The following is a 26,775-nucleotide window of genomic DNA, read 5'->3' on the forward strand; positions in this document are numbered from 1 at the left end:
ATTTTTAGGTGATGGTTTACTTTTTTTTGTGCTAAGTCTTTGAAATCAAGTATGTGTTTCCACATATAGCACACCTCGTTGTGGACCATCCACACTGCAGGTACTCCACAGCCACATGTGGCTGGCGGCCACCATATGGGACAGGGCAGGGTTCATGCCGCCCACCACTTTCAGAAGAGGCATCTGGACACCAGAGAAGGGAGGGGACTGGCCACACTGGTGGTGAGCTGGGTTCAAGCTCCAATTCCAGTAGTGCCTTTATCTTTGGCTCCTTGGGGCCAAATTCGTCGGCTCCTGGGTGAAAGGTATGAGGAGGGAAACGTACCCTGGAGCCTCTGCCCAGGAAGCTGGGGCAGGTCCTCTGCTGCACCAGAGTTTTCCTTTCTTTATCCTGGGCATAAGCTTGTACTGTTGATTCTCTCCCCTGTCACACCACATCAGCTTTCTTACCCGGGGAATGGAATTCAAAGCTTCCGCCCCACCCCAGCAGACAGCAGAAGTATGATTTTTCAAGTGGCCCCTGTGGTGTCTTGTGACTGGCAGCTGATACAATGTCTCTATACAGGAGGCTGAACTGCCAGGCTGTTTGGGTTGCCTCGTGGTAGGGGGGTGTAGCCTGTGGACCCCAATGGTGGGGAACAGAGAGGCTTCTTGTGCCGCAGTGGGAAGCATATCCGGCCCCTTTTCCTCCAAGCCTGGATAACCAGGGAGACACCCGCATGCACCCACTCGTGGGCCTGGAGGCAGGTGGTCCGTGACTGTGTCCTCTGCTGCCTCACGTGAGCCTCTGGCCTGGGCGAGCCTCGCTCCCCACCGGGCATGCTGTGGTCACGCTGTGCTGTTCACTGATGGAGAGAGGGCACAGTCTGCCTGCCCTGTCCAGATAGGGGCTGTGCCAGAGGGGCTGGAGCGGGAATCGGACCTATTATTGTTGCCTCTTTCCCTCTTGCTCCCCTTCCTTGTAGCAGTAACATCCCCGACAAATAGATCCATTTATTAAGTCAACAAATTTGCATTGAGAGCCTGCGGTGTGCCAGTCACTAGTCTAGACATTGGTGATAGAGCCACAAACAAAACAACAGAAAATTTTTGCAAGCCAGGGAAGGGATCTGAGACGTCGGGTGTGTGTGGAATTTTTGATGGGAGGTGAGAGGGTGAGTAAAGAGCTGAATGAGTAGCCGTCCAGCCTGTGTCTAGGGGAAAAGCATTCCAGGCTGAGAGAACAGCCCACAGGAGGGGGTGTGCCTGCCTAATCAAGAAATGGTGGGGCCCGTGTGGGTGGAGCCGAAGAAGTAGGGGGAGAGTTGGGAAAGGAGGGCAGAGAGGGGCTGGCCGGCGGATCACCTGCATTCTTACAGGTCCAAGCAAGGCCTCAGGTTTTCTCTCTGTGTACATGGGGGGCCCACGGAGGGCTTTTGAGCTGAGGAGAAGTGATTGAGATGATTGATCTGTTCTAGAGAACTGCAGTTAGTTCACCATCTGCACCCAAGAGTGATGGAAGTCGATGGTAACCCCACAGCAGAACTCCCATGGCCTGTGTCCTCATCTTGCCTTACTTAGCAGTCGTATTAACACCATGAAATTCACAGTCCAGCTTGGTCGCCCTGGGATGTTAGCAGCAGACTCTAAGCTGAGAGAAATTGCCGTGAGTTAGCTGACGCCTCTGAGATTCGCACACTTCGACAGGCTGGAAATGTGGCCCTAGGTTCCTGAGCTGGAATGTGTGTAAGCGGATGTAGCGCAGTGCTGCTCTTAGATTCAAAAAGGTAGCCACACAAGTTCAGGGCCTGGGAGACCTCGCTTACCAGCTGAGGGATGTCACTGCCAGCGCCAACGGTTGACAGGACTGTAAGAAAATGAACCCAGCCTGAGACAGTGCTCAGGAAGTCTGGTGTCCAGATGGCAGGCACTAGTCATCCTGTGAGTACAGCTGCGTGCCTTGAAAACATGCTGGCGAGCTGCCAGAGCGGCCCCAGGCCTGTGGGGGCTGTGGGGGCCAGAAACCCTGTTTCCCGAGGCAGCCTCCCTGGGAAGGAGCGCGGGAGGCTCCTTATGGCCGTTGTAAGACTCGAAGGACTTGAGGTGATGGAGGGTCGATCTCCTCTAGTTGCTCCCAAGGCAGCAGGTGGGCAATCTAGGGGTCCTGAAGTCTGGGAACCATTTTATCACAGGGTGGTTTTGAGGCAGGGGTTTTGGGGGTGTGGGCTCTGGAGCTGAGCAGCCTGAGTTCCATCCCTCCTGTCACTAGCTGTGTGACCCTGGGCAAGTTGCTGACCCTCTTTGCACCTCAGCTCCCTCTCTCCACAGGGGAGGTAATCATAGTGTTTAACTCAGACGGTTGTGAAGTCATACTTGGACGGCCCTTCAAAGTGTCTAGCAGAGTAGTTCTCAACATTTGGTAATGTCTGCAGACATTTTGGGTGTCACAGCTGAGGAGTGAGGGGGTCCTACCAGCATCTAGGGGGTAGAGGTCAATGATGCTGCCAGGACAGGCCCCCACAACACTCTCATCTGGTCCCCAAAGCAATGGTGATGAAGTTGAGGCCCCTGGTGTCACACATAGTAAGTGCACAATACGTTTCAGTTATTAATAAGGGATGTGATACATTTTTGATTGTGTCAGATGTTTATAAAACATCTGCTAAATTCTAGGCACTATAATAGAGTCTGGAGATATAAAGAAGTCCTGGACCACAGAGGTCGTAGTCTCATGGGCAAGATATGAAAACACAGAACTAATTATATAATATAACATTATATTATGTGATGAAGCATCTTGTATATTCCAGGTACTCTGACAGACTCTTGCTATAAACAAGTCTCCAGTTTCAGAGGTCAGAGGATAGTGAGGAAGACATGAAAAGCAGTAATTATGAGGCATGAAATTATATTATCTAAGTGCTAAAGTCAAGAAATAAACAATATTTTGTGGGAACAAAAACATCAGTTGCTTAGAGATGTCAGAAAAGATTTCATGGAGGAGGGGCCATTTGAGCCGATGCTGCAGAAGGAGGCAAACAGGGTGGGGAGGGACTTCCAGATGGAGGAAGGCCTGTGCCAAGGTGGGGCACGTGGAAGGAAAAAGTGGCTCCTGTACTGTGCTCCGGAAGAGGGTGGGAGTTGCACCTGCAGAGCATGTGGCTCAAGTTCAAAGGGCCCTGGTAGCGTCAGAGGAGCTTCGGCTTTTCATTTCCACAGTGGGGACCAATTGAAGCAGGAGGGTGGTCTGACCCAGGTTGTTTCTTAGAAAGATGCCACATTGGCAGTTCCGGAGGAGGGGCTCGAGTGAGAGGAGACTTGTGGTAAAGAGAACAGTCAGGAAGCAGACAACTTGGGGTGGGATCTAGAATCAGTCTGTGGCTCGAGAAGAGGAGATGGAGGGCTGCGTTCAGAAGCGTTTCAGAGGCTCTGGGCTGTGTGGCCTTTACACTGGGACTCCGTTTTATAAAGCTTTACATCCCAGTGCCTCCCACAATGCCAGGCATTTAGTAGGAGCTCAGCAAGCATTTGCTGGAATGAGGAAATGGGGGGAACAATTGATCACACTTAGTAACTGTTTAGTAGGGTTGGTGTGAAGGGGAGGGAGATGTTGGAAGACTGAGTTGATAGTGTGGGGGCTGGGAGGAGATGGATCCAGTTTTGGACGTGTTAAGTTTGAAGAATTTGAGATCATCCAGGAAGGATGTGCAACAGAAAATTAGAAATATTAGGATGGGATCTCAGAGAGAAATTAAAGGGCTGAAAATAAAGAGCTTGAATCATCAGGGTATGAGTAGTAGTTAAGCCTCTGAAAATGAATGAACTTGTCCTGGGAAACCAAGCTGGGGAGAGCAGAGGTTCAAGGACAGACCTCTGGAGAATGGCAGCACCTAAAGGAGGTAGAGCCAGCACTGAGACCAGCAGGGAGGTAGGAGGAGAACCTGGAGAGTCTTGATGTGGAAGCCAAGGAGGTGGCATTGGCTGACAGTATCAAAGGCTTGAGAGAACAATGAAGAGTAAAAATAGACCTTACTCAGGTTTGACAAGTAGGAGGTCACTGATGGCTTCAACAAGAGTGGGTTCAGCATAAAAATAAGGGTAGGAACTCTGGGTGTTGCGGGGGTGGAGGAGGCAGTGGACAGCCAGGGTGCAGAACAGATAAAGAAGTTTGACCATTGGAAGTAAGGAGGGAGATGCAGGGGTGGGTTGAGGAGGAGACAGAGGCAGGGGCGGGGGAGGTGGGGGCGGTTGGTTTCCTTTTAGGAAGAGGGAGACTTGGGTATGTTTATGAGTCAAAGAGAATAGAGCAGGGTGAGATGGAAGAAACAGGGCAAAAGGGGATCACTGAGGGGCAACAATCCTGGAAAGGTGAGTGGGACCCAGTGTCCAGGGGAGGGATTAAGAGGGGGAAAGAGAGTGGGGTGAGTCTGGAGGTGGCAGGCAGGCAGCTCTAGTTTTTCCCTACAGAACTGAGGGACAGTGACATTGGTTACGGGACTTACTCAAGTCCTCTGAACCAATAAGAACAGAGCCTGTGCTTCTGCCCCTGCTGTCCTCCATGCCCCTTCTCAGGAGCATTAGGCCATATACATTTGATGGGCCCAAGGGCTCTGAAGGGGCTGGCATCATGCTGTGCCCCTGGGGAGATAGCCAGTTCTGCTCCTCTTGGCACAGTGAGCACCTACTGAGTGCTTGCTGTGTGTTTTGCTGTGAGTACTGGGGCAGCAGGAGGCATGGTTGCTGCTTCCATGGGGCCTCATTTCTTCACCCTCTGCCCCCATTCTGCCCTTCGGCAAGTTCTGTGACGGTGCTTGAGACACCATGGTTCTTGGCAGAGCACCAAGAGAATATATAGCCTTCCTGCCCTGGGGTCAGCTTTGCCTGGTGGGTTTGGGTGAGCTGGTCTCCTTGTCAGGTAGAGGTTGGTACCCCTTGGACATGAGTGGATCAGATTTCTGCTCTGCTACCCAGGTACCCAACGGTGACTTTTCTCCTGTCCTTTTTTACCCAGGGGCCCAGTCAGTAATGTGGGACAACTGCTGGGAGAAGGCTGCCAGTTGTCCTGAGACCGCAGCCAGCCCAAGAAGCCAGTGCTCCTGGGATGTCTCGGGGCTGCTGAGTGATCCTCCTGGCTTGGCCCAGCAAGGGGAGGGGGTGGACTAATGAAATCCCTGCTGGGGTATCTTGGAGCAGGCCCTAAGACTAGCCAGTCTCCTCAGCACAACACCAGCACAGTTTGGGAACAAAGACATACCAGTGCAAAACTTTATTGTTCACAGAAGGGCTGGTCATCTTGTCACTCAGGACTGGGACCTGTCAGCTCTGCTCTCTGACCGGTCTCCTCCGTGGAGGTCAGGCCTATAGGGCAGCTGACTATTTGTCTTTCAGTTACTGTGAAATACGGTCTATGTAGTATTTTCCATCTTGGCTGCATGTTAGAATCACAAGGGAGGTAAGTTTCGTTTTTTTCTTACCAATACCTGGGCCCTGCTCCTAACCAGTTAAATAAGAATCTTGGCGAATAGGGCCTAGACATCTCTATTTTTTTTTTTTTTTTTTTTTGAGGAAGATTAGCCCTGAGCTAACATCTGCTGCCAATCTTCCTCTTTTTGCTGAGGAAGAACTGGCCCTGAGCTAACATCTGTGCCCATCTTCCTATACTTTTTTTAATATGTGGGATGCCTACCACAGCATGGCTTGCTGAGCGGTGCCATGTCCACACCCGGGATCCAAACTGGCAAACCCCAGGCCACCAAAGCGGAACGTGCGTACTTAACTGCTGTGCCACCAGGTCAGCCCTATCTGTATATTTTTAAACTTCTCAAGTGATTGCCTTGTGTAACCAATGTTGTGGCCTAGTGTTATGAAGGGAGATGGAGAGAGATGGAGTGAATCCTGGTGATGAAAGGAAGATTGAGAGAGAGCAGAGGGTAGGAGAGGGTGTAGTTCAGAAAGTAATGAAATGTTACAGCTGGAAGGATCCTGGTTTAGAGCTTTGCAACTCAAAGTGTGGTCAGCCCTGCAGCAGGGCAACACCTGGGAGCTGGTTAGAATCTGGATCCACCCACACCCATTGAGTCAGAATCTGTAGGCTAACTTCCCAGTTTTATAGCCAAAGAAACTGAAGGTCAGAGAGGTTTGACTTGCCCGAGGTAATCCAACTTGTTGTTCATTCAATACTTTCTGCGTGCTGGCTGTGTACCAGGCAGTGTGCTAGATGCTGGGGCTGGAGGTGGGAACGAGACAGATCTGGTTCCTACCCTCACAGAGCTCATATTGCCGTGGAGGAGACAGACAGAAAGCAAGCAAATAAGTAACTAAGTTAATTAAAGATCAGAAGTGCTGCAAAGGAGAAAAGGAAGGCGACCGTGCTAGGGAATGCCTGGGCAGTGACCGTGGGTAGGTATGGAAGAAGGCATGCCAATTTCGGAACAGTGCTTGGGGAAGTTACTAGAACCATGGCTTTCATGGGAGTCTTCTGATTACAAATCTAGAACTTTTCTTTCCTGGATAGGGCCATCCTCCATCTCCACTGGGGTTTGGGAATGGGTCTCCTGAACCTACTGAGGACTTCTGACCCTGGTCCCCACCCTGCAACCCCACCTGGCTCTCTACTCCCCCTCAAGACTCTCATTCTTCCACGTTTGTGGACTCAGAGTGGAGCCTGGGGAGCAGAGCATCAACTCCATAATAGGACAGTGTTCAGGATAATTGATTTACTGTTTGTAACAAAACCCAGGCCTCATCCTGATGCTGTCCCCTGCCCTGGAGAAATAATTTGAGGTTTTCCATTTATCCCCAAGAGAGCACAAACACTAGTGCTTCCTTCCCTTTCCTGATCCATCATAAGAGTCACCTGGACTGCTTGTAAAAATGCCTGTCTCAGGTCCCACCCCGGCAAACCACCCTGGAATCTGGGTGATTCTTACGATCCAGATCGTTGGGGAACACGGCATGGATGGCAGAAATCGGTGCTCCTGTGCCTCTTCATGTGGTTGTGGAATCTGCCAAAATTTCTTCCCCGGTGACTCTGAAGCGTGGCCGTGACTGTGATTGTAGGGACCCCTCTGTTTATGTACATATAACAACTCACCCCCTTCCGTAGCCCCATCCTTATCCTGCTGGCCTTTGCTCTTACCCAAAAGGGTCTCCCGTCTCCTCCTCTTTGACCAACCAGACTCTTCCCGCTCCCTGCACTCCCATTCAAGTGCCCTGCCTTCACGGAGTTTCCCCTCATAGGGCGGTGAGGACTTGCGCGTTGTTTGCATTTAGTCAGAGTCTAGAGGGCTGGAGGAGGCCTCCCAGACCATCCCATAGCCCCCCCCTCACCCGAGCATCTGGGCTGAGTGGACCTGTTTGGCTGGAGTAGTGGGAGATTGATGATGGAGAGGTGGGCCGTGGCCAGAACCAAAGGAATGCCTTGGATGCTGGAGAATAGATAAACTTCAGTTGCTTAAAATATGAATCATGCCTTGGACACTTGGCTTAACTTTCATGTAAAATGTGAGTGGAGGTACCCACCTTCCTCTTCCTGGGTCAAAATGAGGAAGAAGACAGTGAGAAAAACCATGCCAGGGAAGCTGGAGTAGGCCTGGCTGGCATGGGACTTAATCCTTGAAGGGTGGGACTTGGTTTCCCTTTCTGTGGCATAGGACCCCCGTGGACCTCTGAAGATGGCTTTGAGGGGTTAGTGGTATGTCCAGGGTGCAAAGGGCCACTCTCTGGATGGCCACCGCACAAGCAGCTTTGTGCTTTTGGGGGCTGGAAGAGGCAGGTGGCAGGTGTGTCCTGCTTCAGTGTCTAAGTGGGAGGGTTTGGAGAGCCAACCCCTGTGACTCTTACCTCCTAGGTGGCCCGAGGCAGCCGGGATGACAGCTCTCCCCAGGAACCCTACCACCTGCTGAAAAACATGACCAGCAAGTCCCGTGAGTATTGTCCAAGAGCCCCCCCCCCCATCCAAAGGATGGGCCCCCAGAAGCAGTCTTCATTGTCATCCTGGGACAACCTGGGGGTTATGGAGGGACAGACAGGGGGGCAGGGACCCCTCTTTTCATCTTGAAGGACAGTGGAAATGCTCAGGTCCAAGCCCCACACTGGAAAGCTCAGGCCAGGTGAGGGCCACGGACTGGGTCTGCTTGAGATGGGGCTTGGAGGAGCCCAAAACGGGGCAGGTGAGAAGGCAGACTGGGACTGTATCTGCCTGTTTCTGCCTCCAGCTCCTCTGTGCATGTGCCCTGCAGGCTGGAAGCTCCTGGCCATGTTGGCTCTGGTCCTGGTTGTCATGGTGTTGTATTCCATCTCCCGAGAAGACAGATACATTGAACTGTGAGTCCAACTTCCACGTCCTTCCATTGGTTCTTCTCAGGAACAGGGCTCAGGGATGGAGCGTCATGGGGTGGGGGACCTTGTGGGGCAGGAGGGTTCAGGAGCCAGGGCATGACCTCTTCCTTCAACTGCCAGCATGAAATCCTTCCGTGAAGGTAGGGTCTGGGATGACTCCCCCAGACCCTCACCGGGGGAGTTCAGGAAAAGGAAGAGCTGGATCCTCAATGATTTGGTTTTGAAGTGGAGCTTGGATTGAGATGATTCCACGCTGCAAGCCACTCTCCAGCACCTTGGGACCTGTGTGCGAGGGGGGAAGGTGGAGGCTGCCTGGAGTGCCGGCCCCTGGGCCCATGAGGTCTGACTGGAGCTCCTGCCTCCTCTCCTTTTTTGTCTCCAGTTTTTATTTTCCTATCCCAGAGAAGAAGGAGCCGTGCTTCCAGGGTGAGGCAGAGAGGAAGGCCTCTAAGCTCTTTGGCAAGTAAGTATGTGAGGCTGAGGAGGGTGGGGCAGGGCATGCGGTGAGCTGGAATTGAGAGTTTCACAGGGTGGGGGCCGGCTGGAGGGAGGGAACCGTATTGGTGGACATGGGTTAGCTGAAGCCGATGAGGGAAAGAGAGGCCTTGGACATGTATATATGCTATCAGTCAGGGGCCTCACCCTGGTTCTGGCATGAAGCTTAATCCGCCTCTCATCTTGACCCTGCTTTCACCTCTGTGCAGCTACTCCCGAGATCAGCCCATCTTCCTGCGGCTTAAGGATTATTTCTGGGTCAAGACACCATCTGCCTACGAGCTGCCCTATGGGACCAAGGGGAGTGGTAAGTACCTGCCTGGTGGAGTAGGGCTCACCTTGGCCACACTGCTTCTTGTTCTTTGCCATCCATGGTCCCAGTGCCCAAGTTCTCAGCCAGGCTCAGATGCTGGGGTCAGGAGAGGAAAAGGCAGCCAAGGCTCTGAGGGTCAGAGGAGGGAGAGTTGGCAGCCTTTGGATCGCTAGCTGTTGTCATCAGCCCCTTCCAATCTGGTTCTTCTTGTAGAAGACCTGCTCCTCCGGGTTCTAGCCATCACCAGCTACTCCATTCCAGAGAGCATCCAGAGGTAAGGAGACACTCCCCCCTTGAGCCTGAGCACCTTCTCCTTCCTGCCCCAGTGTGAAACAGTCATGGTCTAGCATCTCCCGTGAGCCTTCCTGCCTCTGGTCCCCTGTGGCCAATTTGACCCTTCTTCCTTGCCTGCCTGTTTCCAGGGGAGTCAGGTACGCCAATCCCACGGCAACTGAGCCTGGGCATCCGGGTGGCAGAGCAGGCAGAGGCTGCTGAGGGTATCACCATGGCAACAGGCAGGGCTGGGCAGCAGGCGAGGGGCCTCTGAATAGAGCTTTTTATTGGTACTCCCCAGGCATCTTCCCTCCTCTCTTCTTCTCCCATGCTCTGCTCAGTTTCCTCTCCCTTGAAAGCCCAGGGCTACAGAGTCAGCATGACCATAAGCAGAACTCCTTGGAGATGCCTGGTCCATGGGGACCAGGGGCTGAGGGGCCCTGGCAAGGGATGCTGAGCTAGGCCTTGGGCTGACCCAGGCAGGAGAGTTAAGTGGAGCAGGAACAGAGGTTACTTCTGGGTCTGATCGCTTTCTTCCCATGGCAGTCTCAAGTGCCGCCGTTGCGTGGTGGTGGGGAACGGGCACCGGCTGCGCAACAGCTCACTGGGAGATGCCATCAACAAGTACGATGTGGTCATCAGGTCTGTATGACTGTCCCTTCCTTCTTCCATTTGGGAGCGACCATAGACAGGCCCAGTGGGGCTCTGGGTGATGGGCATCCTCCTCCCTGCCTCCCAGATTGAACAACGCCCCGGTGACTGGCTATGAGGGTGACGTGGGCTCCAAGACCACCATGCGCCTCTTCTACCCTGAATCCGCCCACTTCAACCCCAAAGTGGAGAACAACCCAGACACACTCCTTGTCCTGGTAGCTTTCAAGGCGATGGACTTCCACTGGATTGAGACCATCCTGAGTGATAAGAAGCGGGTAAGTGGGGAGGCTGGGAGGCCTGCAGATGGGGACACTGCCCAAGTCAGGACCTCCCACTCCATGATGTCTGCCCTGCACTCCTAAAGAGCCGGTGAGGGGAGGGCGTGAATGCAGCGTTCTGTAGGGCTTCTGGGGAGCCCCCCGAGCAGTTGGGTGTGCAAGCCTGCAGGAGTTAGGCAGCAGCCAAGGGCACCCCAAGCTTGAGACTGCCTGGGACAGAAAGCTGCCAAAAGCTGTTTGCCAGTGAGAAACTTGGGAGCAGAGGAACTGGTCAGTAGTCATCTGTAGGCAGGGGACAGGTGAGAACAATCGAGACCTGTGTCCTTCCAGGCAGTCCCTAGAAGGTCCACTATGTCTCTGTGCCGTCCAGTCAAATGCCGAACTGCCAAATCTGGTATTTTTTCCCAGTGTTTAGACAGCCCCAAACTCAAGCCCCTTCCATCTGTTTGGATATCCTTGGACTTGGGCAGTGGTTGGACCCCATACGCTACACATCGTGTCATCTGGCCTCCCTCCTTACCCTGAGGGCCTTTGACATCACATGGACCCCATGCCTGGCTAAGGACCACCAGGCTGGACCTGGGACAGGTCTTCACCCACTCCCACCTCTCCCTTCCAACCCCATCCCCCTAGGTGCGAAAGGGCTTCTGGAAACAGCCTCCCCTCATCTGGGACGTCAACCCCAAACAGATTCGGATTCTCAACCCCTTCTTCATGGAGATTGCAGCTGACAAACTGCTGAGCCTACCAATGCAACAGCCACGCAAGGTGAAGCAGGTAATGATGGGCTGCCCACAGGGAAGCCAGAGGGTTGGGGGCCCGGGTGGGAAGTAGGTGGGACGTTCCTAGAGGCTTAGGAAGCTGTGGAGGACCCCAGGAGAGGAGAAAATAATAACAGAGATCACAGCTGCTGTTTTGCTTTTTATTTTGGAAGATTAGCCCTGAGCTAACTGCTGCCAATTCTCCTCTTTTTGCTGAGGAAGACTGGCCCTGAGCTCACATCCGTGCCCACCTTCCTCTACTTTTCTATGTGGGACGCCTGCCACAGCATGGCTTGCCAAGGTGCCACGTGCACACCCGGGATCCAAACTGGTGAACCCCGGGCCGCCAAAGTGGAACGTGTGCACTTAACTGCTGTGCCACCGGGCCGGCCCAGAGCTTGTATTTGAATAACACCTGGTAAAGCCGTTCAACTGCAGCCTCAGGCACACCTAGAATCAGGTTAGGGTTATGAGCTTGCCGTAGCAAGAGAGGCGCACGCTTTTGAAACTGTGCGACATCTGCAAAGTGGGGAGTGGGGAAAGGGGTTTATAGGGCTTGGGGGCTGGAGTTAGAGGGCCGTGTTGGCAGACACTAGTCAGAATCTGTAAACTGGGGAGTTGCTGGGACAGTCAGTGGTCTTATCTTTAGAACAACTTGAGCCCGTGGTGCAGTTACTGTTAGGTCACTTTGTGATCTTATCTTGGAACATATTGGTCTGAATGAGTCAGGAGTTTGAGCCGACCGCTTGTCTTGCTTATCACGGTTTGGTGCGGTGTGTCAATTTTGGGAGTCATGGTGCAGTTTTGCAAGTTCCAGTTCTGGTTTCGGCTCTCAGTACCCTAGTGGTCTTCAGCTGATGGGCTTCAACACACTTGGTAGCTTCCTAAGTACTTCTACAGGTGTCTTGAGCCCTCGGAGAGGCTGTGTGGGATGGTGGACAGAGGTAACTAGCAGACATAGACGGGACTCGGCTGTACCACTTACTGTGTGGCCTTGGGCAAGTCAGCCATGTGGAGCCTCAGTGTTCCTATCTGTATGGTGAGGATAATATTAGTACTGACCTTTTAAGGCCATTGTAGGATTTAAAAAGATAATTATGTAACATGCCTATCATGGAGATTGGTACACAGTGGATGCTCAGTAAATCTTTGCCAAATTTTAAATAAATCGTTTTATTCTTTACTGAATATCTACTATGATTCAACTTCATATGGTGACTACCTGCTGTTAGGACAGCTCTGTGCCAGGCCCCAGGTTCGCATGCTTAGGGAGTAGGACATACTCCTTGCCCTGAGGAAACTTGGTCTAACGGAATAAACATACAGGTTGCAGCATGTCCGTGGCAGAATGCCCCAACAGAGGGTGTTCTGAGTGCTCTGGGATCTCAGAGTGGCAGGCAGACCTCTGCTTGGGGCCGTCTGGGAGCTCCCCCAGAGAAGGTGGTACTGGAGTTAGGCCTTGAGGGGTCATGGGGCCCATCAGGTGGAGGACTGGGGAGAGGTGTTTCATTTGGCAAGACGGAACAGCTCCCCTGGCACCGAGTTCTAGCACAGGTGGAGCTGAGGGGGCAGCAAGGAGGGGTCGATGCCCCGATGAGGGTGAGGGAGAGGGTGAAGGCTGGAGAGGGAGGCAAGAGGAGGTAAGGACCAGAGCCAGCTCCTCGTGGTGGGAAGGGAAAAGGAAGAGAAGGTCTTGATATCTGTATCCGTTTCCTGCCACTGCCTAACAAATTACCACAGTTGGGTGGCTTAAAATAGCACCCATGTTTTGGCTCATGGTTCTCTAGGTCAGAAATCCAGCACGAGGTGGCTGAGTTCTCTGCTTTGGGTATACAAGGTTGAAATCAAGTTGGCAGCTGGACTGAGTTCGTGTATGGAGGCTCAGGGCCGGGGCAGGGATTTACTTCCAAGCTCATTCTTGTTGGGAGAATTCAGTTCCTTATGGTTGCAGGACCAAGGTCCCGTTTTCTTGCTGGCTTTCCGCCTGGGGTGGGGACGCTCTCAGCTCTTAGAGGCTGCCACCACTCCTTGCCATATGGCCCCCTCATTCTAAGGCCAGCAATGACATGATAAATCCTTCTTGTGTTTCACATCTCTGACTTCTTCCACGGCTGATCCCTAGACCACGTGTAAAAGCTCATGTAATTAGGGCCAGCCCACCAGGATTATCTCCCTATCTTATGGTCAACTGTGCCATATAAAGCAATATAACATAAGGTAATGTATCTCGTCACAGTCCCAGGTTGCACACACACTCAATGGCAAGGGTGATGGGGGATTATCTTAGAAAACTCCTGCTGCAACATTTATTTTACAGGTGGAATTGAGGATTTATGACATTGTATGTTTCTAGCTTGGCCAACTGGGTAGAGGGTGATATGATTAACTGATATAGGGAATGCAGGGGAAGAGGAGAGTTGGGTGAGTTTAAGGGGCCTGTGTCCAAGCAGAGCTGGCTAGAAGGCGATGGAAATGTGGTTCAGCAACGGACAGAACTGGATGAGGTCATGCAGAGGTGGGGAAAACAACTGGGGTGAAATGGAAGGCCCAGGAAGGAAGTGGCAGATGAGACAACAGAGCTCAGAAAGGAAGCTGGGAAAAACCCAGTGTTCAGAGGCCTGCCAAAGCCCAGGGAGTGGCTCCTTTATGGGAGTGGGCAGGTGAGGTGGTCTGGAAGGCAGGGTGTCAGAGTTGAGGAAGGCAAGGTTTATGAGGTTAGAAAATCAGCTGGCCCATCCCCGTGGATGGATTAGGGGTGGAGAAGTGAGGTCCTTGTGGCAGCTCATAAGGTATGGAGCGAAAGCATGGTGTCCCCACTTTACAGAATGGGAGAGCCCACCCTCATAAGGGGGCACACGGCCCGGGAGTGCGGGAGCGAGTCTTCTGAAAGAGGGGAGATTTTCCAAGGTGGAGAACAGAACCTTTCACTCCTTGAGCCAGTTGCTTAACAGTCGTGAGCCTCAGTTTCCCCATCTGTAAAATGGGGCTAGTAATAGTATCCGCCTCACAGTGCTTTTATGAGGATTGGATGAGATAATGTAGTGTCTGGCACATAGTAAGTGCTCAAAAAGTAATAGATATTATGATGATGATGATTATTGTCATCCTGATTGCCAGCATCATCCCTTGAGGCCCGAACCCTTCCCGCAGATGTGTTGAGCTGGACTATCCAGTGTGGTAGCCACAAGCCACATGTGACTATTTAAATTTAAAATGTGATTAATTAAAATTAAATAAAATTAAAAATGCAGCTCCTCATCTGCCCTAGCCCCAGTCACATGCTCCTCAGCCACAGGCGGCGCGTGGCGGCCATGCAGGACGGCACAGATGCAGGCGAGTCTGTGGTCACAGGAAGCTCTGTTTCACAGCCCTGGCCTATGAGATGGTGAAAGGAACGGGGCTCCCTCTAATACCTTCCCACCCCTTGTCCCTTAGAAGCCCACCACAGGCCTCTTGGCCATCACGCTGGCCCTCCACCTCTGCGACTTGGTGCACATTGCTGGCTTTGGCTACCCAGACACCCATAACAAGAAGCAGACCATTCACTACTATGAGCAGATCACGCTCAAGTCCATGGCGGTAAGTGGCCCCTGCTTGCGAGCTGGGTAAGGTGGACTGACCTGGGGACGCTGGGTGAGTGAGTAGTGCCGGGGGCCCAGAGGTGGCTCATGGTGAGGTCACTCAGAGAGTCAGAACTGGAACTGAGGCATCTGGACTCCCAGGCCCGCGTCCTCTGTATTTGGCTCACAGATCCTGTCTTCCTTCCGAGAGCCAGCATGGGGAAGGGAGCACCCAGAAGTGTGAGGTCATGGGGAGGGCCAGGGAGACTGTCCTGGGCCAGGGAGGTCCTTGGGAGTCCCTTAGTTTGCTTCCTTGGCTGTCTCCACAGGGGTCAGGCCACAACGTCTCTCAAGAGGCCCTGGCCATCAAGCGGATGCTGGAAATCGGAGCAGTCAAGAACCTCACTTACTTCTGACTTGGATTAGAGCTGTACCCATTGGTTTGCCCACTCTGCTGCCTGAGCGACCCCCATCCATGGCTGTGGGGGTGCCGGGGCCAGTATGAGCCACTTGGACTCACCCTCTCCTGTGTGGGGAGGGGTCCCAGGACTGGCCAGGTCTAAGATGAGGCTGTGCCCCTGGCTGCCCAGGTGGAGGCCCTGGGGAGCAGAAGCCCAGCCAAGGGGCTCATGGCTGTGGCAGCCGCTCTCCACCAGCACCAGGAGATTATTTAATGGGCTATTTAATTAAGGGGTAGGAAAGTGCTGTGGGCTGGTCCCATGGCATCCAGAGAAGGGGCATAATACAGTGTTCTGCCCACTTTTTATAAAAACACAGAAGTGCTGGGCCCACTAAAGCCTAGACCCAGAGCAGGCATCCCAGGAGGACGGGGGTGTCTGGAGGGGTGCTGCCTCCCAGCAGGCCTGGGAAGAGCAGTGGGATGGGGGGTCCACGGCGAAGGGGACCTCTTCCAGAAAAGAGGTTTCAAACCTATCATTAAACTATTTTTCCTAAAACGGAAGCAGTTGTGATACCCTGTGTCCTTTCAGGTTGGGGAGGACTTGGATGGGCAGTGGGCCCCCTTTCCCAGCAGTGGACAGGCTTGTTAAAGACCAGCCGTGTCTCTGGGTCCTAGGGGGACCAAGAGCAGGCCCTGGTCATTCAGGAAGTAATTCTTTCTTTTGTTTCTTTTTTTCTTTTGTGGTGAGGAACATTGTCCCTGAGCTAACATCTGTGCCAGTGTTCTTCCTCTATTTTGTATGTGGGATGCCACCACAGCATGGCTTGATGAGCAGTGTATAGGTCTGCATCCAGGATCTGAACCTGTGAACCCTGGGCCCCCAAAGTGGAGTGTGCAAACTTGACAACTACACCACTGGGCTGGCCCAGGAAATAATTACTTCTTGAGTACAGTGCTTGGTGCCAAGTCATGCATCCTCACCCTGGTGTGGCAGGCAGCCAAGTGGTGGCTGGAGCAGCCCTGTCTTCCGGACACCCAGCCGGGCATCTTGCATCCTGGTTTACCTTCCAGAAGTAGGGACGGGCAGGAGGATGCCAGATGGGAGTAGCAGAGCCCTATCCGCCTCCCTTCCTCTCCCTCACCAGCCTTCAGTTTCTAAAATCTCATGCTGGGAGGTGTGTGTTTGAGAACAGGGGTGGAGTCACTCAAAGGAAGCCAAGTTTCCCGTCTCAGATTAAGTGGGAGTCATAAAATGGAGTTTACAGAAGGTCCTGCCAGTGGCCCAGGCTGCCAGGATTGGGATGGGCAAGGCTCGGGCAGCATCTAAGGGATCTGGCAAGGCCTGTCCGCCAGTCGCTGGGCCCGCGCCGAAATGCTTTTTCCTCCAGGTCTCTAGAATTGCGATAGCCTGCCATTTGCCTGTCTCCTACCCACTTTGTTCTCCTTCTTCCCAGGCCCCGCCTGGCTGCCAACTGGGCTTCCTGCCACCTCCACAGCTGTTCCTTTACATCTGGAGACTGGAGGGAGAGCTGGAACTCCCCCATAGGGAATGGGACTTGCAGTGGAGTTCCTGGCTTTCTCGGAAGGAGTTGCAGCCTTGATTGAAGTTTTGAGACAGCTAGGCTGAGACAGGACAGATAAAGAGGGGCAGAGATTTGGGAGGAGCAGAGGAAGATGACAGGCTTCTGGACAGAGTGTTAGAGTGGCCTTGAGAACACCCAGTCTCGTCCCACAGAACAGTCTGTCCTGAGGACCACTGCAGAGACTGGACTTGCCTGCTCTCTTGGAAGCCTGGCAGAACTACTTTGCTAGCTGCTCTCTTGCCAGGGCTGAGGGGGCTTCTCAAAGCAAAGAGGGCCCAGCATCTGCAGCCCCAAACCCCTCCCCTCCACATGGGCAAGCTTTGTCTCCCAGGCTTTGTCTTGGAGGGTGGGGTGCTGGGCCTTGCTGACTTGACGTCTCAGCTCTGCTGCTCCCTGACACTGCTTCTCACAAGGATATGCAATGGAGTGTCCATTTCCCCATCCAGGGCCATTGAAAGTGACTGTCAGCACGTATGATCCAGCTGTCCTGGACTGGGGCCACTGCCTGTTACTGAATGTGCCTAAACTAGAGCCAGAATCCAACACACATGGATGGGTCAGACTTCCCCAAAAGCCCCACACGTGCATGTAGACATGGAAGCGTTTGACATTCTTGTTGGATTTTGCCTGTGATGCCATATGCAGACAGTCCTTCATGATCACATATGGACAAGGGCGTGTTTGGGGAAGCGTGTATACGGCCCAACCATCCATTGTTGCCCTGAGGGGCTCAGCCTTCTCCAGGGCGCCCTGCCCCTATGCAGGCTGAGGCGGTACCAGCCAAGGGTCCTCTGTGGGAGTGGAGCTTTGATGTGCAGTTGTTGGATGGGGTTCTTTGGCGTTCTGAGAAAGGGCCTTTCATTCTCCAGTTAGCCCAACCAATGTGAACGAACTGCCTGCCAGCCTGCCTAGTACCAATTAAACCGTGCCCTGGAAAGAAGGCGGGAGGGGAAGGAGGGAACAGTGAGGGAAAGCACTTGAGTGCAAGTCAACAAATCCGGGTTCTACACCAGACTCTGCCACTTAATTCTGTACGATCTTGGCCCAACCATTTCTCCAAGTCTCTGCTCCACTTCCTACATTCGTTAAAACAAGAAGGTGGGTCCAGCCTAGGAGGACCACTTCTATCAGTATTATCTGGGGGTGATTTAAGAACAGCGATTCTTGGGTCTTACCCAGGCTGCTGGCGATGCGGCCCAGGAATCTGGAATTCTAACAAGCACCCAGAGGCACTGTTCTAGTAGTCTATGCTCCAGGATGATCTCACGGGCCTCTTAGTTCCACGATCTACCTGCAAAGCCCACCCTAATCCCCGGTGCCCTTGAGTGGCGGTAACTGGGCGCTCGCGCGTCTTCTCGCGCCAGCGGGGGTGGGAGGAGCCGCTGCGCTCCCGGCGGCGCGGGCGGAGGCCGGGGCGCGCATGCGTCGTCCGCGGGGCGCGGGGCCCCCAGAACCCTGCAGGAAACCGGGCCGGGAAATCCGGGCCGGGAAACCCGCGCCAGAGCGGTGTCCTCGCGCGGTCCGCCCGGGGGCCTCTCGGGGCGCTGACCCCGGCGCCCCGCCTCGTCCGAGGCCAGCGTCTTCCTGGCAGTCGGCTGAGGGCCTGGGGACCGCTGCGGAGGAAGGCGGGGCGGGCTGCGGGGTTCGCGGCCCTCTGCCCGACTTTGCCTGCCGCCCCGGTTCTCTCAGCCGGCGGGGCTGATGGGGCCGGGAGGCGGGGGTGCTGTTCCCTCTACGCCTCCTCCGCGTGACCGACATTGACTGCGTCGCTCAGGCTGGGGTGAAAGACTTCTGCAAGGGAGCGGTCGAGATCTGCCCCATCGTGTGTAGACTCTGGAAGCCCAGCCCTCCTCCGCAGAGGGGAAACCGAGGCCCGGAGAAGTGAAGGGACTCCCAGTCGACCACCTAGCTGGGCAGGACAGAGTCGAGGTCTTTTATCTAGCCCAGGAAGATATTTAAATGATATTCTCTATTCACATCACATGGTGTGCCTTAATTTTGGACTTCGGGTTTTTATTTACCCTTTCCCAGGACCGAAGTACATTCAGTTGGCTTCCCCAGAGACTCTCTAGCCTACGAAAGGTTTGAGCTTGGAAGCGGTCCTGTCTGTGGGGCAGCAACGTGTAGTGCACACGAAATGTGGTCGGTTGGATGGGGGGGGGGGGTGTTCTCCTCCTTGCTCTGTTCCGTAATTAGCCGAGTAAACCTCTGCTCCTCCGTCTGTAAAAGAGTGATTATGCATGCCTAGCTCACAGTGAGGTTTTACGGATCTAATGGGAATATGGTTGTAAAAACATTGTGTAGACTGTAAAGTATGATATAAATATTAGATTGGAAAGCTGCCTTGCATAATGGAAAACACCGGAAAGTGTATGAAACAGGTGAAGTACATCTGGAGGGCCAGATATTTACCCAGGTCCTGAGTAACATGGCTGATTACAGAAAAGTCTGTTCAAATCGACCACAAGCTAAGTAGGGGAAGGTAAGACATCAGGAAAATGACTCAGACGCGAGCTTTGCATCGTCAAAGAATGAACAGTGAATTCAGATTGCACTCTGGCAGTGGTTTTCAAGTTGAAGTTAGAGGCCTTCAGGGGTTTTTGGAGAAAGTGGTATCTTGGGTACATTAGCTGTTTTGACGGCACACAGCATACCACAGTGGGTTCCAAAACTGGGGTTGAGAAGTACCTCCTCAGAGCTGTAGAGAGGAGTTTGTTAGCTCCCCTCTGACCTTTCTGATGTCTTAATTATAGATTCAGAAAACTATTTGTTCGTTTTGAGCATTCCCATGATTCTGTACCAGATGTGATTCCAGGAAATCTTTGCAACTTAAAAGTTTAAGGAGGGATATGTGTGTGTGTATCTGTAATTATAGCCTGTTTTCCCCTCCAGTTCTTTCTCAACAAGTTTACCTCTCTCATTGGGATCTTGGGGATCCCGTGCCTGAGAAATGAGGTGGGGAGATGAAGCTCGAGTGTCGTTAGACGTCAGGTTTGGGGGGAGCCCAAATATCTTGGAAGGCTCCTCCTCTTCACGTAAAGGGATTGCAGAGAGCTGGGAGCAGGTGGGAGAAACCACAGCCTGTCTAGGAAGGTTAGCACAGAGCATCTGACGAAAGTTTTAGGGAAAAAATGAACTTTGGAAGACAGATTTCAGATACCCAGGGAAAACTCAACAATTTAAAGTATACCCACCCCTCTACAGCGGCACAGCTGCTTCTCAAGAATCTTCTAAGACTGGGAGGGTGGAGCTGGGTGGAGGGAATGAAAGAAGGCTCAGATGTTGAGATCACCCTAGGGTATCAAAGTTGGAATTATTTTGTTGAACTAAGCTATTCCAGAACCGTCTATCATTCTGAGGCTTCCTAAAACACTATCTACATGTATCACCAACTTTAACACTTAAGGAATGTCTTCACTTGCTTACAAGTGTGTTTCTCTCCAGAGGGAAAAATCACCAGAGTACGAGTTAGAGTCTGGTAGGGAGATTCTCTCTAGTTCTGTGCTTTTTTTCTCAAGATCTGTGTTCCACGGGTGCAGCCCTGCCTGTGAGAAGAGCTGGAGAAACTTCTAAAAGTCAGATAGGAGCTTCTAATCTGAAAATTCTGCTGTAGAAGTCCTGAATCCCTATCTATATCACTTTATCTCCACTGCCTTCTTCATTCAGTATTTCTTACCAGTGCCATGCCCATTAGTGTCACAAATATATTTTCTAGTCTCTGGCCCTTTAATTTCCTTACAAAGTTGGTGAAGGTGGTGTCTTTAACTTAGTCCACCTGAGCATGTTTTCCTAAGTGAGGGTGACCGTCAGGGGGATGAGTCCTTTGTTCGGTTCGTATCCTGAGTGGCACTTTTCCTCTTGTATAATTGGGAATAGATTTCAGCAAAGCTCCACCTAGTAAGACTCCAGTTCTCCCAAAGACCGGTTTTCTGAAACTTCACTTACCTTGTCTTTGAACATTAATACTTTAAAGTATGCGCTTTTTTTGGTGGGGAAGATTGACCCTGAGCTAACATCTCTTTCCAATCTTCCTCTTTTGTTTTCCCCTCCCCAGAGCCCCAGTACATAGTTATGTATCTTAGTTGGAGGTCATTCTACTTCTATGTGGGATGCTGCCACAGCATGGCTTGGTGAGCGGTGCATAAGTCTGCGCCCAGGATCTGAACTGGCGAACCCCAGGCTGCTGAAGCAGAGCGCGTGAACTTAACCCCTCAGCCACGGGGCTGGCTCTCTGAACGTTAGTACTTTAGATTCATCACAAAGAAGATGGCTATAAAGGAGCATTATTTGAATGTTCTCATGGCATTCCAAGATATTTCCAAGGGTCATGAGGTCAAGAAGCAGCGGAAGCAGACGCCTTTGTGTGGCTGGGGCTCGCTGATCAGTGAGCCAAAGGGAAGCTTTTGGCCCAGGGGTTGAGGATGTCCCAGCCCCATGGGTGGGCTGAGTACTGTCCCAGAGAGCAGCCTTGGGAACATGGAGTGGCAGGTGGAGATCGGCACCGGGGATCTAGACCACAGTTCAGTGGTGCGTCTTGTGAATGGTGTGTGTTCACAAAACGCCTTTTAAAGATGAGGGCTGGGGTAGGAGTAAAACTGTCGGGCCTGTAGTAATGGAAGCGTTCACTGTGTGTCGGAAACCCAGCCGGCAGAGAGGAGAGGAGACGGATGCAGGAAGAATCGAGAGGGAAAGAACGGCGGTTCCTCCTCTCCCTGCCACAAAAATGTATTCATTCAGGAGAACAAATCCTTATTTTTAAAGAAGAGTAGCTTGAAATTTTCTCATTTTTTCCAGTTTATGACCTAATTGGGAAGATTGAAACATAGGGGGTGGGGGAAAAGATGATCGGAGTCTTACTGAAAATGACAAGTAACTATCAGAGTGAGCACTCTTTATCAGTGATTCTCAAAGATTGCTGGTAGTTTTGATGCTGAAGCTGCAAATGGCTGGTGTGTGGTTACATCTCCTAAAAATAACTTAGTGAGAGACTTCTAAAAGACTTTCTTAAAGGGGAAGTAAAAATTCAAGATTTAGTTGAGATGTCATTGGTTTATGTCTAAATGTTTACGTTTCTTTAAATAGGCACACCAAGTGGTATTTTAAAATAAAAATCTTTATGCAAATTAAGATAGTTTTTATTTAAATATTTATACTTTTATTTTAATAAAGAGTTTATTTTATAGGGAAACTTCCTAGAGAGGAAACTAATTGCAGGACTCCCCTCTGTCTTTTTTTCTGGTGCCGTTATGAGCCGCACACGATACCTGGGAAGAGCTAATTGAACTTGTGGAGTGTGTTCCCTGGGATTTCAATTCTGATTCCGTAAGAGCATACACCCTACCCCGAGTATGTGCCTTCCCATACAGGAAGTGAGAGACGGAAGTCCTGTTGTTTCCTTTTCTCCTGTTCTAAGAAATCTCCTAAGGACTGCATCATAGTTATTTTCATCTGCCCCGGTCCTTTCCACTCCAGAGAGTCAAAGGCAGCTTCAAGGCCTGTGCCTGGATGGCCCGTGGTTCAGTAGGCTCCATCAGGGACAGACTTCATGTGGTATTCTGGCTCTTCCTGTGGGAGCACTTCCTATTCCGTGAAAGTTGAAGAAGTGGTGGAAATAACCCTGGCCTTTCCAGACTGATAACGAGCCTGAGAGTCAGAAACTGGGCTCCCATCCAGTGACTCGGAGCCAATAATGGATTTTAAAGCTATCAGAAAACTGGATACTGGCCTTGGTAGGGGTGGGGGTGATTTGATACACAGAACAGCTTTGTCTCCCAGGGAGTTGTGGTCTGTCCAGGTCATCTGGGGACTTGAGGTGGAGGATGCCAGTCCCGCCTTCCTAATGGAGCTGTCCTTGCTTGGCCTCCCCCAGAGTGGGTGTTAGCAGATGGCCTTTGCTGTTGGCCATTTTCATCATATTCTAGGATGAAAGTGGCCTTGAGTTTGCACTGTAGGCTGGAAACATTTTACCAAGGAAATCACGTGTGTTTAAATCTCACGTTTGCCACTTGTTAGTTCTGTGACCTTGGGCATGCATGTCTTTTGGCTTCTTTTCAGCCTCAATCCCTCATCTATAAAATGGTGATAGTTTGTACAACTGTGAGGATTAAATAAGATTATAAATGTAAAGCATTCATTTCAGTTAATCTGCGATCACCTACAGTGGAACTCAAGGCTCCCCGCTGCCTTCAATTTTTTTTCACACCTCCCTTTCCCAGCTCTTTTGCACCCTCACTCCTTTGTGAGAAGTAAATAGGGCTGGAGACACTGAGGGATGCACATAGCTCAGTCTGGGCTCCTTCTCAGTGCTCAATGTTCCAGAAGCCCCCAGATGCTACTGATTTTCCCCTCCATGTTCTTGTCTTTTGCCCAGGCCTCACTTATGACCTCCTGTCCCTTCAGCATCTCTTTGCTGTATTTGTACCTTGGAGACAGCTCAGGGGGTTGGGCACTGCATGTCTGAGCCTGGACTGTGCAGCCCCTGTGCTCTCTGCTCATCTTCCTGATAGTCCACGTTCTTCCCCTGGGCAGGGGGGAGGCCCAAAGCTCAGAGGGGAGAAGAGGCCATTCTGCTCTATGGGAAAACGGATTTCTTCCCTTTTCTTCTGGTTATTCTGTGTGATAACCTTGGGTTCCAGGAAAGGATGGGTAACTCCACCCTATTATGAGAGGAAAAGATGGGCACCTCTACCCTATTATGAGAGCTGTGTATGTGTGTAGGGGGCAGGGGGCAGGGGGCAAGAGGCAAGGCAGGCAGGCTGTGGTAAGGATTAGGAAGTAAATCTCCCCCAACCACTGACGTAGGGAAGACCACCTTGGGAGCTAGGGAACTTGGGAGCTTTGAAGCAATAGGAAGCATGGTGGAAGCCGAACAGTTGCCTGAGTGGAGGCGCTATGAAAGCTACGTACAGAATCTATGGTTGGGGCCATCCAAGGAATCGATGTATGGAAGGAAGCACAGAGTTTAGAGATGAAGGTTCCCATGACAGGTAGGACTACTGGGAAAGGTTGGAGAAGAAGGGCCTAAAACTTAGGAGGAACCTCCAACCTTAGGGACAATTTGGGTTCTCCAAAGTTCCATTTGAATTCTGTTCCCTGAACTAGCATTCTAACTTGCCCCGATTTATTCTTCCCATCTGATCTGCCATCACTCCATCAAGCTTGTCATGCAAACAAGGCCATTTGTAGAACATTACTGAGTCTCATAGTAGAGTGTTAGGGTGCTTAGTGGCACAGGCTCTTTGAAGAGGGCCTCCTTCCCTGAAGCCCTAATGCAGGGAGCTTCCCTTGCAGAATATTGCTGAGAGCAAGGCCTGGAATGACCTCTCCAGTGTGCAGCATGACCACTTTGCCGCTGAGCTGTATTCAGCTGAGTCGGGTGGTTGGTGAGTCCTGCTTTTGCACGCCCTCTGGGTTGTACACAACCACAAGGAGAGGCATCTGTCTGTAGGTGCTGTTGTCACCACAACCAGAGCTATCAACTGCCTTCATTATCTAGGAAAATTGAATAAAGAAGGCAAAGAACCTTGGGTTCCCAAAGCCTACTCTGGGCTCTTGGGTTCTTCCTGTGGCTCTGCAGGAACAGAAGGACAGAACGGATTTGTGGAGTGATGGCCCTAACATTTATTCTCAGGTGGTGAGCAGGAGGGGTGAGGTGTAGATACACTTTCTTTCTTACCCATGGAGTCTTCCTGAAGATAGGACCATTGTTCCTCGTGTGAATCAAGGCCCCTGAAGATTCATCAACCCTCCAGCTCTTAGGAAACACTCTCTAGGACTGTTTAAAGGACCCTGACCAGAGAAGCTCCCACACTCCTTGTATTCGCTCTGATTGTGCTGTGGGGGAGGAAGGAGGTACACAGAGCAGCGCGAGGGTGGGGGGGCAGGGGAGGCTCTGAATCCCACAGCCTGCTAAGGGTGAGGGGTTCCCCAAATGCTCATGCCTTCCCTCCTTCCGCTCCCTCCCCTCCCAGTGCACCAGTCTCTGATTGGGCCAGTCCCTCCTCAGAGTTCAGTGGCATCCAGTCCAAGGACAGAACTGCAAGGGTATGGACACAAAACACCAAACAAGTTAGGGGTGGGCTCCTGGCCAGGGCGGGGAGGGACACTCCTTTGGCCAGGGCTGTTTCTGGCTTCTCAGCCTCCAGGGTCTGGGTGCTGAGCAGTGGGGGGGGCGCTGGGGTCTCTGGGGCAGCTTCACCCCCTTCTCCCCAGGGTCGTACAGGAGCACAGGCACAGGGGTAGGGCTTATGGGCAGCCGAGGGCAGAGCTCACGGGGAGACTGGAGAGTGGATGGCAGTTTCATTAAAGCGAAGTGAGAGCTGCCTCTGGCGCCTGTGGGAGGAGCAGGGAGCGGAGGGGCCTCCAGGAAAGGGCTGCAGCTGGCAGGTCCAGCACGGAGCACAGTGTGCTCAGCTGCATCCTCTGACCACTTCCCCACCCGCACGCCTCTGGCACACTGCAGCTGGGGACCCACATTTGTGCTTGATCAGGGCTTCGGAGGAGGGTGGTGGCAGAGGCGCTCAGGGGCTGTCCTGGAGGCAGCCGGTTCTGGGGTCCTCTGCAAAGTATCCATCGTCTCTGGAGAGCCAGAATGCACCTCTCCGCGGCCCTCCCCACCCACAGTTGGGGATCCTTAGACGTGAGTCTGCATCCGCCGCTGCAGGGGCCGGCTGGGGTCGGAGTTCTGGGAAGAGGACTGGGAGTGGTGGGAAGAGGAGGCGGAAGCCTTGCTGGCCTTGTCGAACTGCACGTAGCCATCCTGCTTGCCGCTGCTGCTGACGCTGCTGTCGCACTGCGTGTCCAGGAAGGAGCTGCTGTCGCTGAGGGAGCCTCTCTGGAACTCCCGCTCGCAGAGCTCGATGGACGAACTGCCCATGCCCAGCACGAACCTCTGCCCGTAGTCGTAGAGGCGGCCTTGGCCACTCAGGGTGCTGTAGATGTTGGTGAAGGACATGCCTGTGGGCACCCGCTGCTTGCCCGCAGGACGGAGGTCCGGCTGACAGCTGGAGAGCGAGATGGTGGGGGTCGAGTGGTGCTCTTTGAAGGTGTTGACACTGTAGTAGCCATTGGTGGGGTCCTGGGAGCAAGAGTAAGAGCAGGGTCACTGGCAGACGGAGCCTGCTCTGAGCCGGCTGGGGCTTCCTAGGCTGAGCCAGGCCTGCCTCACACAGGAAGGGATGAGCACAGACAGCTGGGGAGAAATGGGGTGGGGCTGGTGGGGACACTGAGGAGAGAGGGCTGGCAGGTGTTGAGGTGGCAGCAAGGCGAGCAGGTGCTGAAGGGAGGGAAACGGGGGCTCGCCACTGGGTATGTTTCTTCATGTAAGGGCAGTGCGAAGTCACTGGAGAGCCAGACTCCAGTTGTTTTCTGTTTTTGTCCAGAACATGGAAACAATTTTAAAATTGATTTGTGAGGAGGCTGTAGGAGGAGAGAAGTGCCGGCCCTCCACCTGCCCTCTCTCACTCCTTAGTGTGGGGGTGAGAGAGCAGTGCCTTCGGCAGGGGAGTGTCCCACCTTAGGGAGAGGACAGCGCCTGTCCCCAAAGTGGCCTCTGGCCTTTCTTTTTGGCTTGCTGCCAGCATTTGTCTGGCTCTGAGTCTTGGTCCTCAGAGCTGAAGACCAGATTCTCATCTCATACCCTGCGGCTGTTCTTACCTTCAGGTTCTGAAACTCCTTCTCCTCCTCTTTGAGGACCTCCAGCTGCTTCAGCACTGAGTCTTGTTGGAATTCTCCCCGGTCCATCTGCAACCCAAAAATGGCTGCTCAGTGGATAGGAGGTGGGCTAAACGTCCACTTCCCCAAGGAAAGGATGGCAAAATGAACTCAAAAGAGGTTTGCCATCTCTGCCTCCGCTCCCCCCACCTCTCACTCCTGGCCCAGGGGAGGCAGGTGAAGGAGTCAGGAGAGTTCCTGGACCCGTGGGGCAGGTCGCCAAGACCACACTTTCTTCCCTTGGGCTAGAGTATCACCTCCAGAGATCTCACCTGGCTGATTCAATCCAATTCACTGAGCATTTACTGAATTTCAGGTCCCTCACTGTGCCAAGGGTCAGGCATACACAGATTAAGACACAGCTGTGCCCATAGGGAGCAGGCCCTGTAGTTAAATAATTATAGCACCTAGACCACAGGGCACAGGGT

At 52.6% G+C, this 26,775-nt stretch overlaps 2 protein-coding genes across 15 annotated transcripts in view; one reads left to right on the forward strand and one right to left on the reverse strand.

Moving 5' to 3' along the window:
- Positions 1-15,614, forward strand: part of ST3GAL4 (ST3 beta-galactoside alpha-2,3-sialyltransferase 4) — a 34,631-nt gene extending 19,017 nt beyond the window's left edge. For 6 of the 13 annotated variants that reach the window (XM_070625170.1, XM_070625163.1, XM_070625171.1 and 3 more), the window contains 10 exons: positions 7,829-7,904; positions 8,220-8,304; positions 8,702-8,782; positions 9,024-9,121; positions 9,341-9,401; positions 9,947-10,042; positions 10,140-10,329; positions 10,966-11,109; positions 14,529-14,672; positions 14,983-15,614. In XM_070625170.1, coding sequence (XP_070481271.1) covers positions 7,889-7,904; positions 8,220-8,304; positions 8,702-8,782; positions 9,024-9,121; positions 9,341-9,401; positions 9,947-10,042; positions 10,140-10,329; positions 10,966-11,109; positions 14,529-14,672; positions 14,983-15,069 — 1,002 coding nt within the window. In that variant the 5' untranslated portion in view covers positions 7,829-7,888 and the 3' untranslated portion in view covers positions 15,070-15,614. Of the gene's footprint in view, positions 1-5,675; positions 5,771-7,828; positions 7,905-8,195; positions 8,305-8,701; positions 8,783-9,023; positions 9,122-9,340; positions 9,402-9,946; positions 10,043-10,139; positions 10,330-10,965; positions 11,110-14,528; positions 14,673-14,982 lie in introns of those variants that run through there. The other 7 variants (XM_070625164.1, XM_070625167.1, XM_070625166.1 and 4 more) reach the window with 3 other exon arrangements.
- A 6,151-nt stretch (positions 15,615-21,765) lies between these two features.
- The window catches only part of KIRREL3 (kirre like nephrin family adhesion molecule 3), a 535,312-nt gene continuing 530,302 nt past the window's right edge, over positions 21,766-26,775 (reverse strand). For both annotated transcript variants that reach the window (XM_008517084.2, XM_008517083.2), the window contains 2 exons: positions 26,291-26,377; positions 21,766-25,712 (listed from right to left, as the gene is read on the reverse strand). In XM_008517084.2, coding sequence (XP_008515306.1) covers positions 25,269-25,712; positions 26,291-26,377 — 531 coding nt within the window. In that variant the 3' untranslated portion in view covers positions 21,766-25,268. The remainder of the gene's footprint in view (positions 25,713-26,290; positions 26,378-26,775) is intronic.

The sequence above is a fragment of the Equus przewalskii genome, chromosome 6 (assembly GCF_037783145.1).
Source record: "Equus przewalskii isolate Varuska chromosome 6, EquPr2, whole genome shotgun sequence".
Lineage (NCBI taxonomy): Eukaryota > Metazoa > Chordata > Mammalia > Perissodactyla > Equidae > Equus > Equus przewalskii.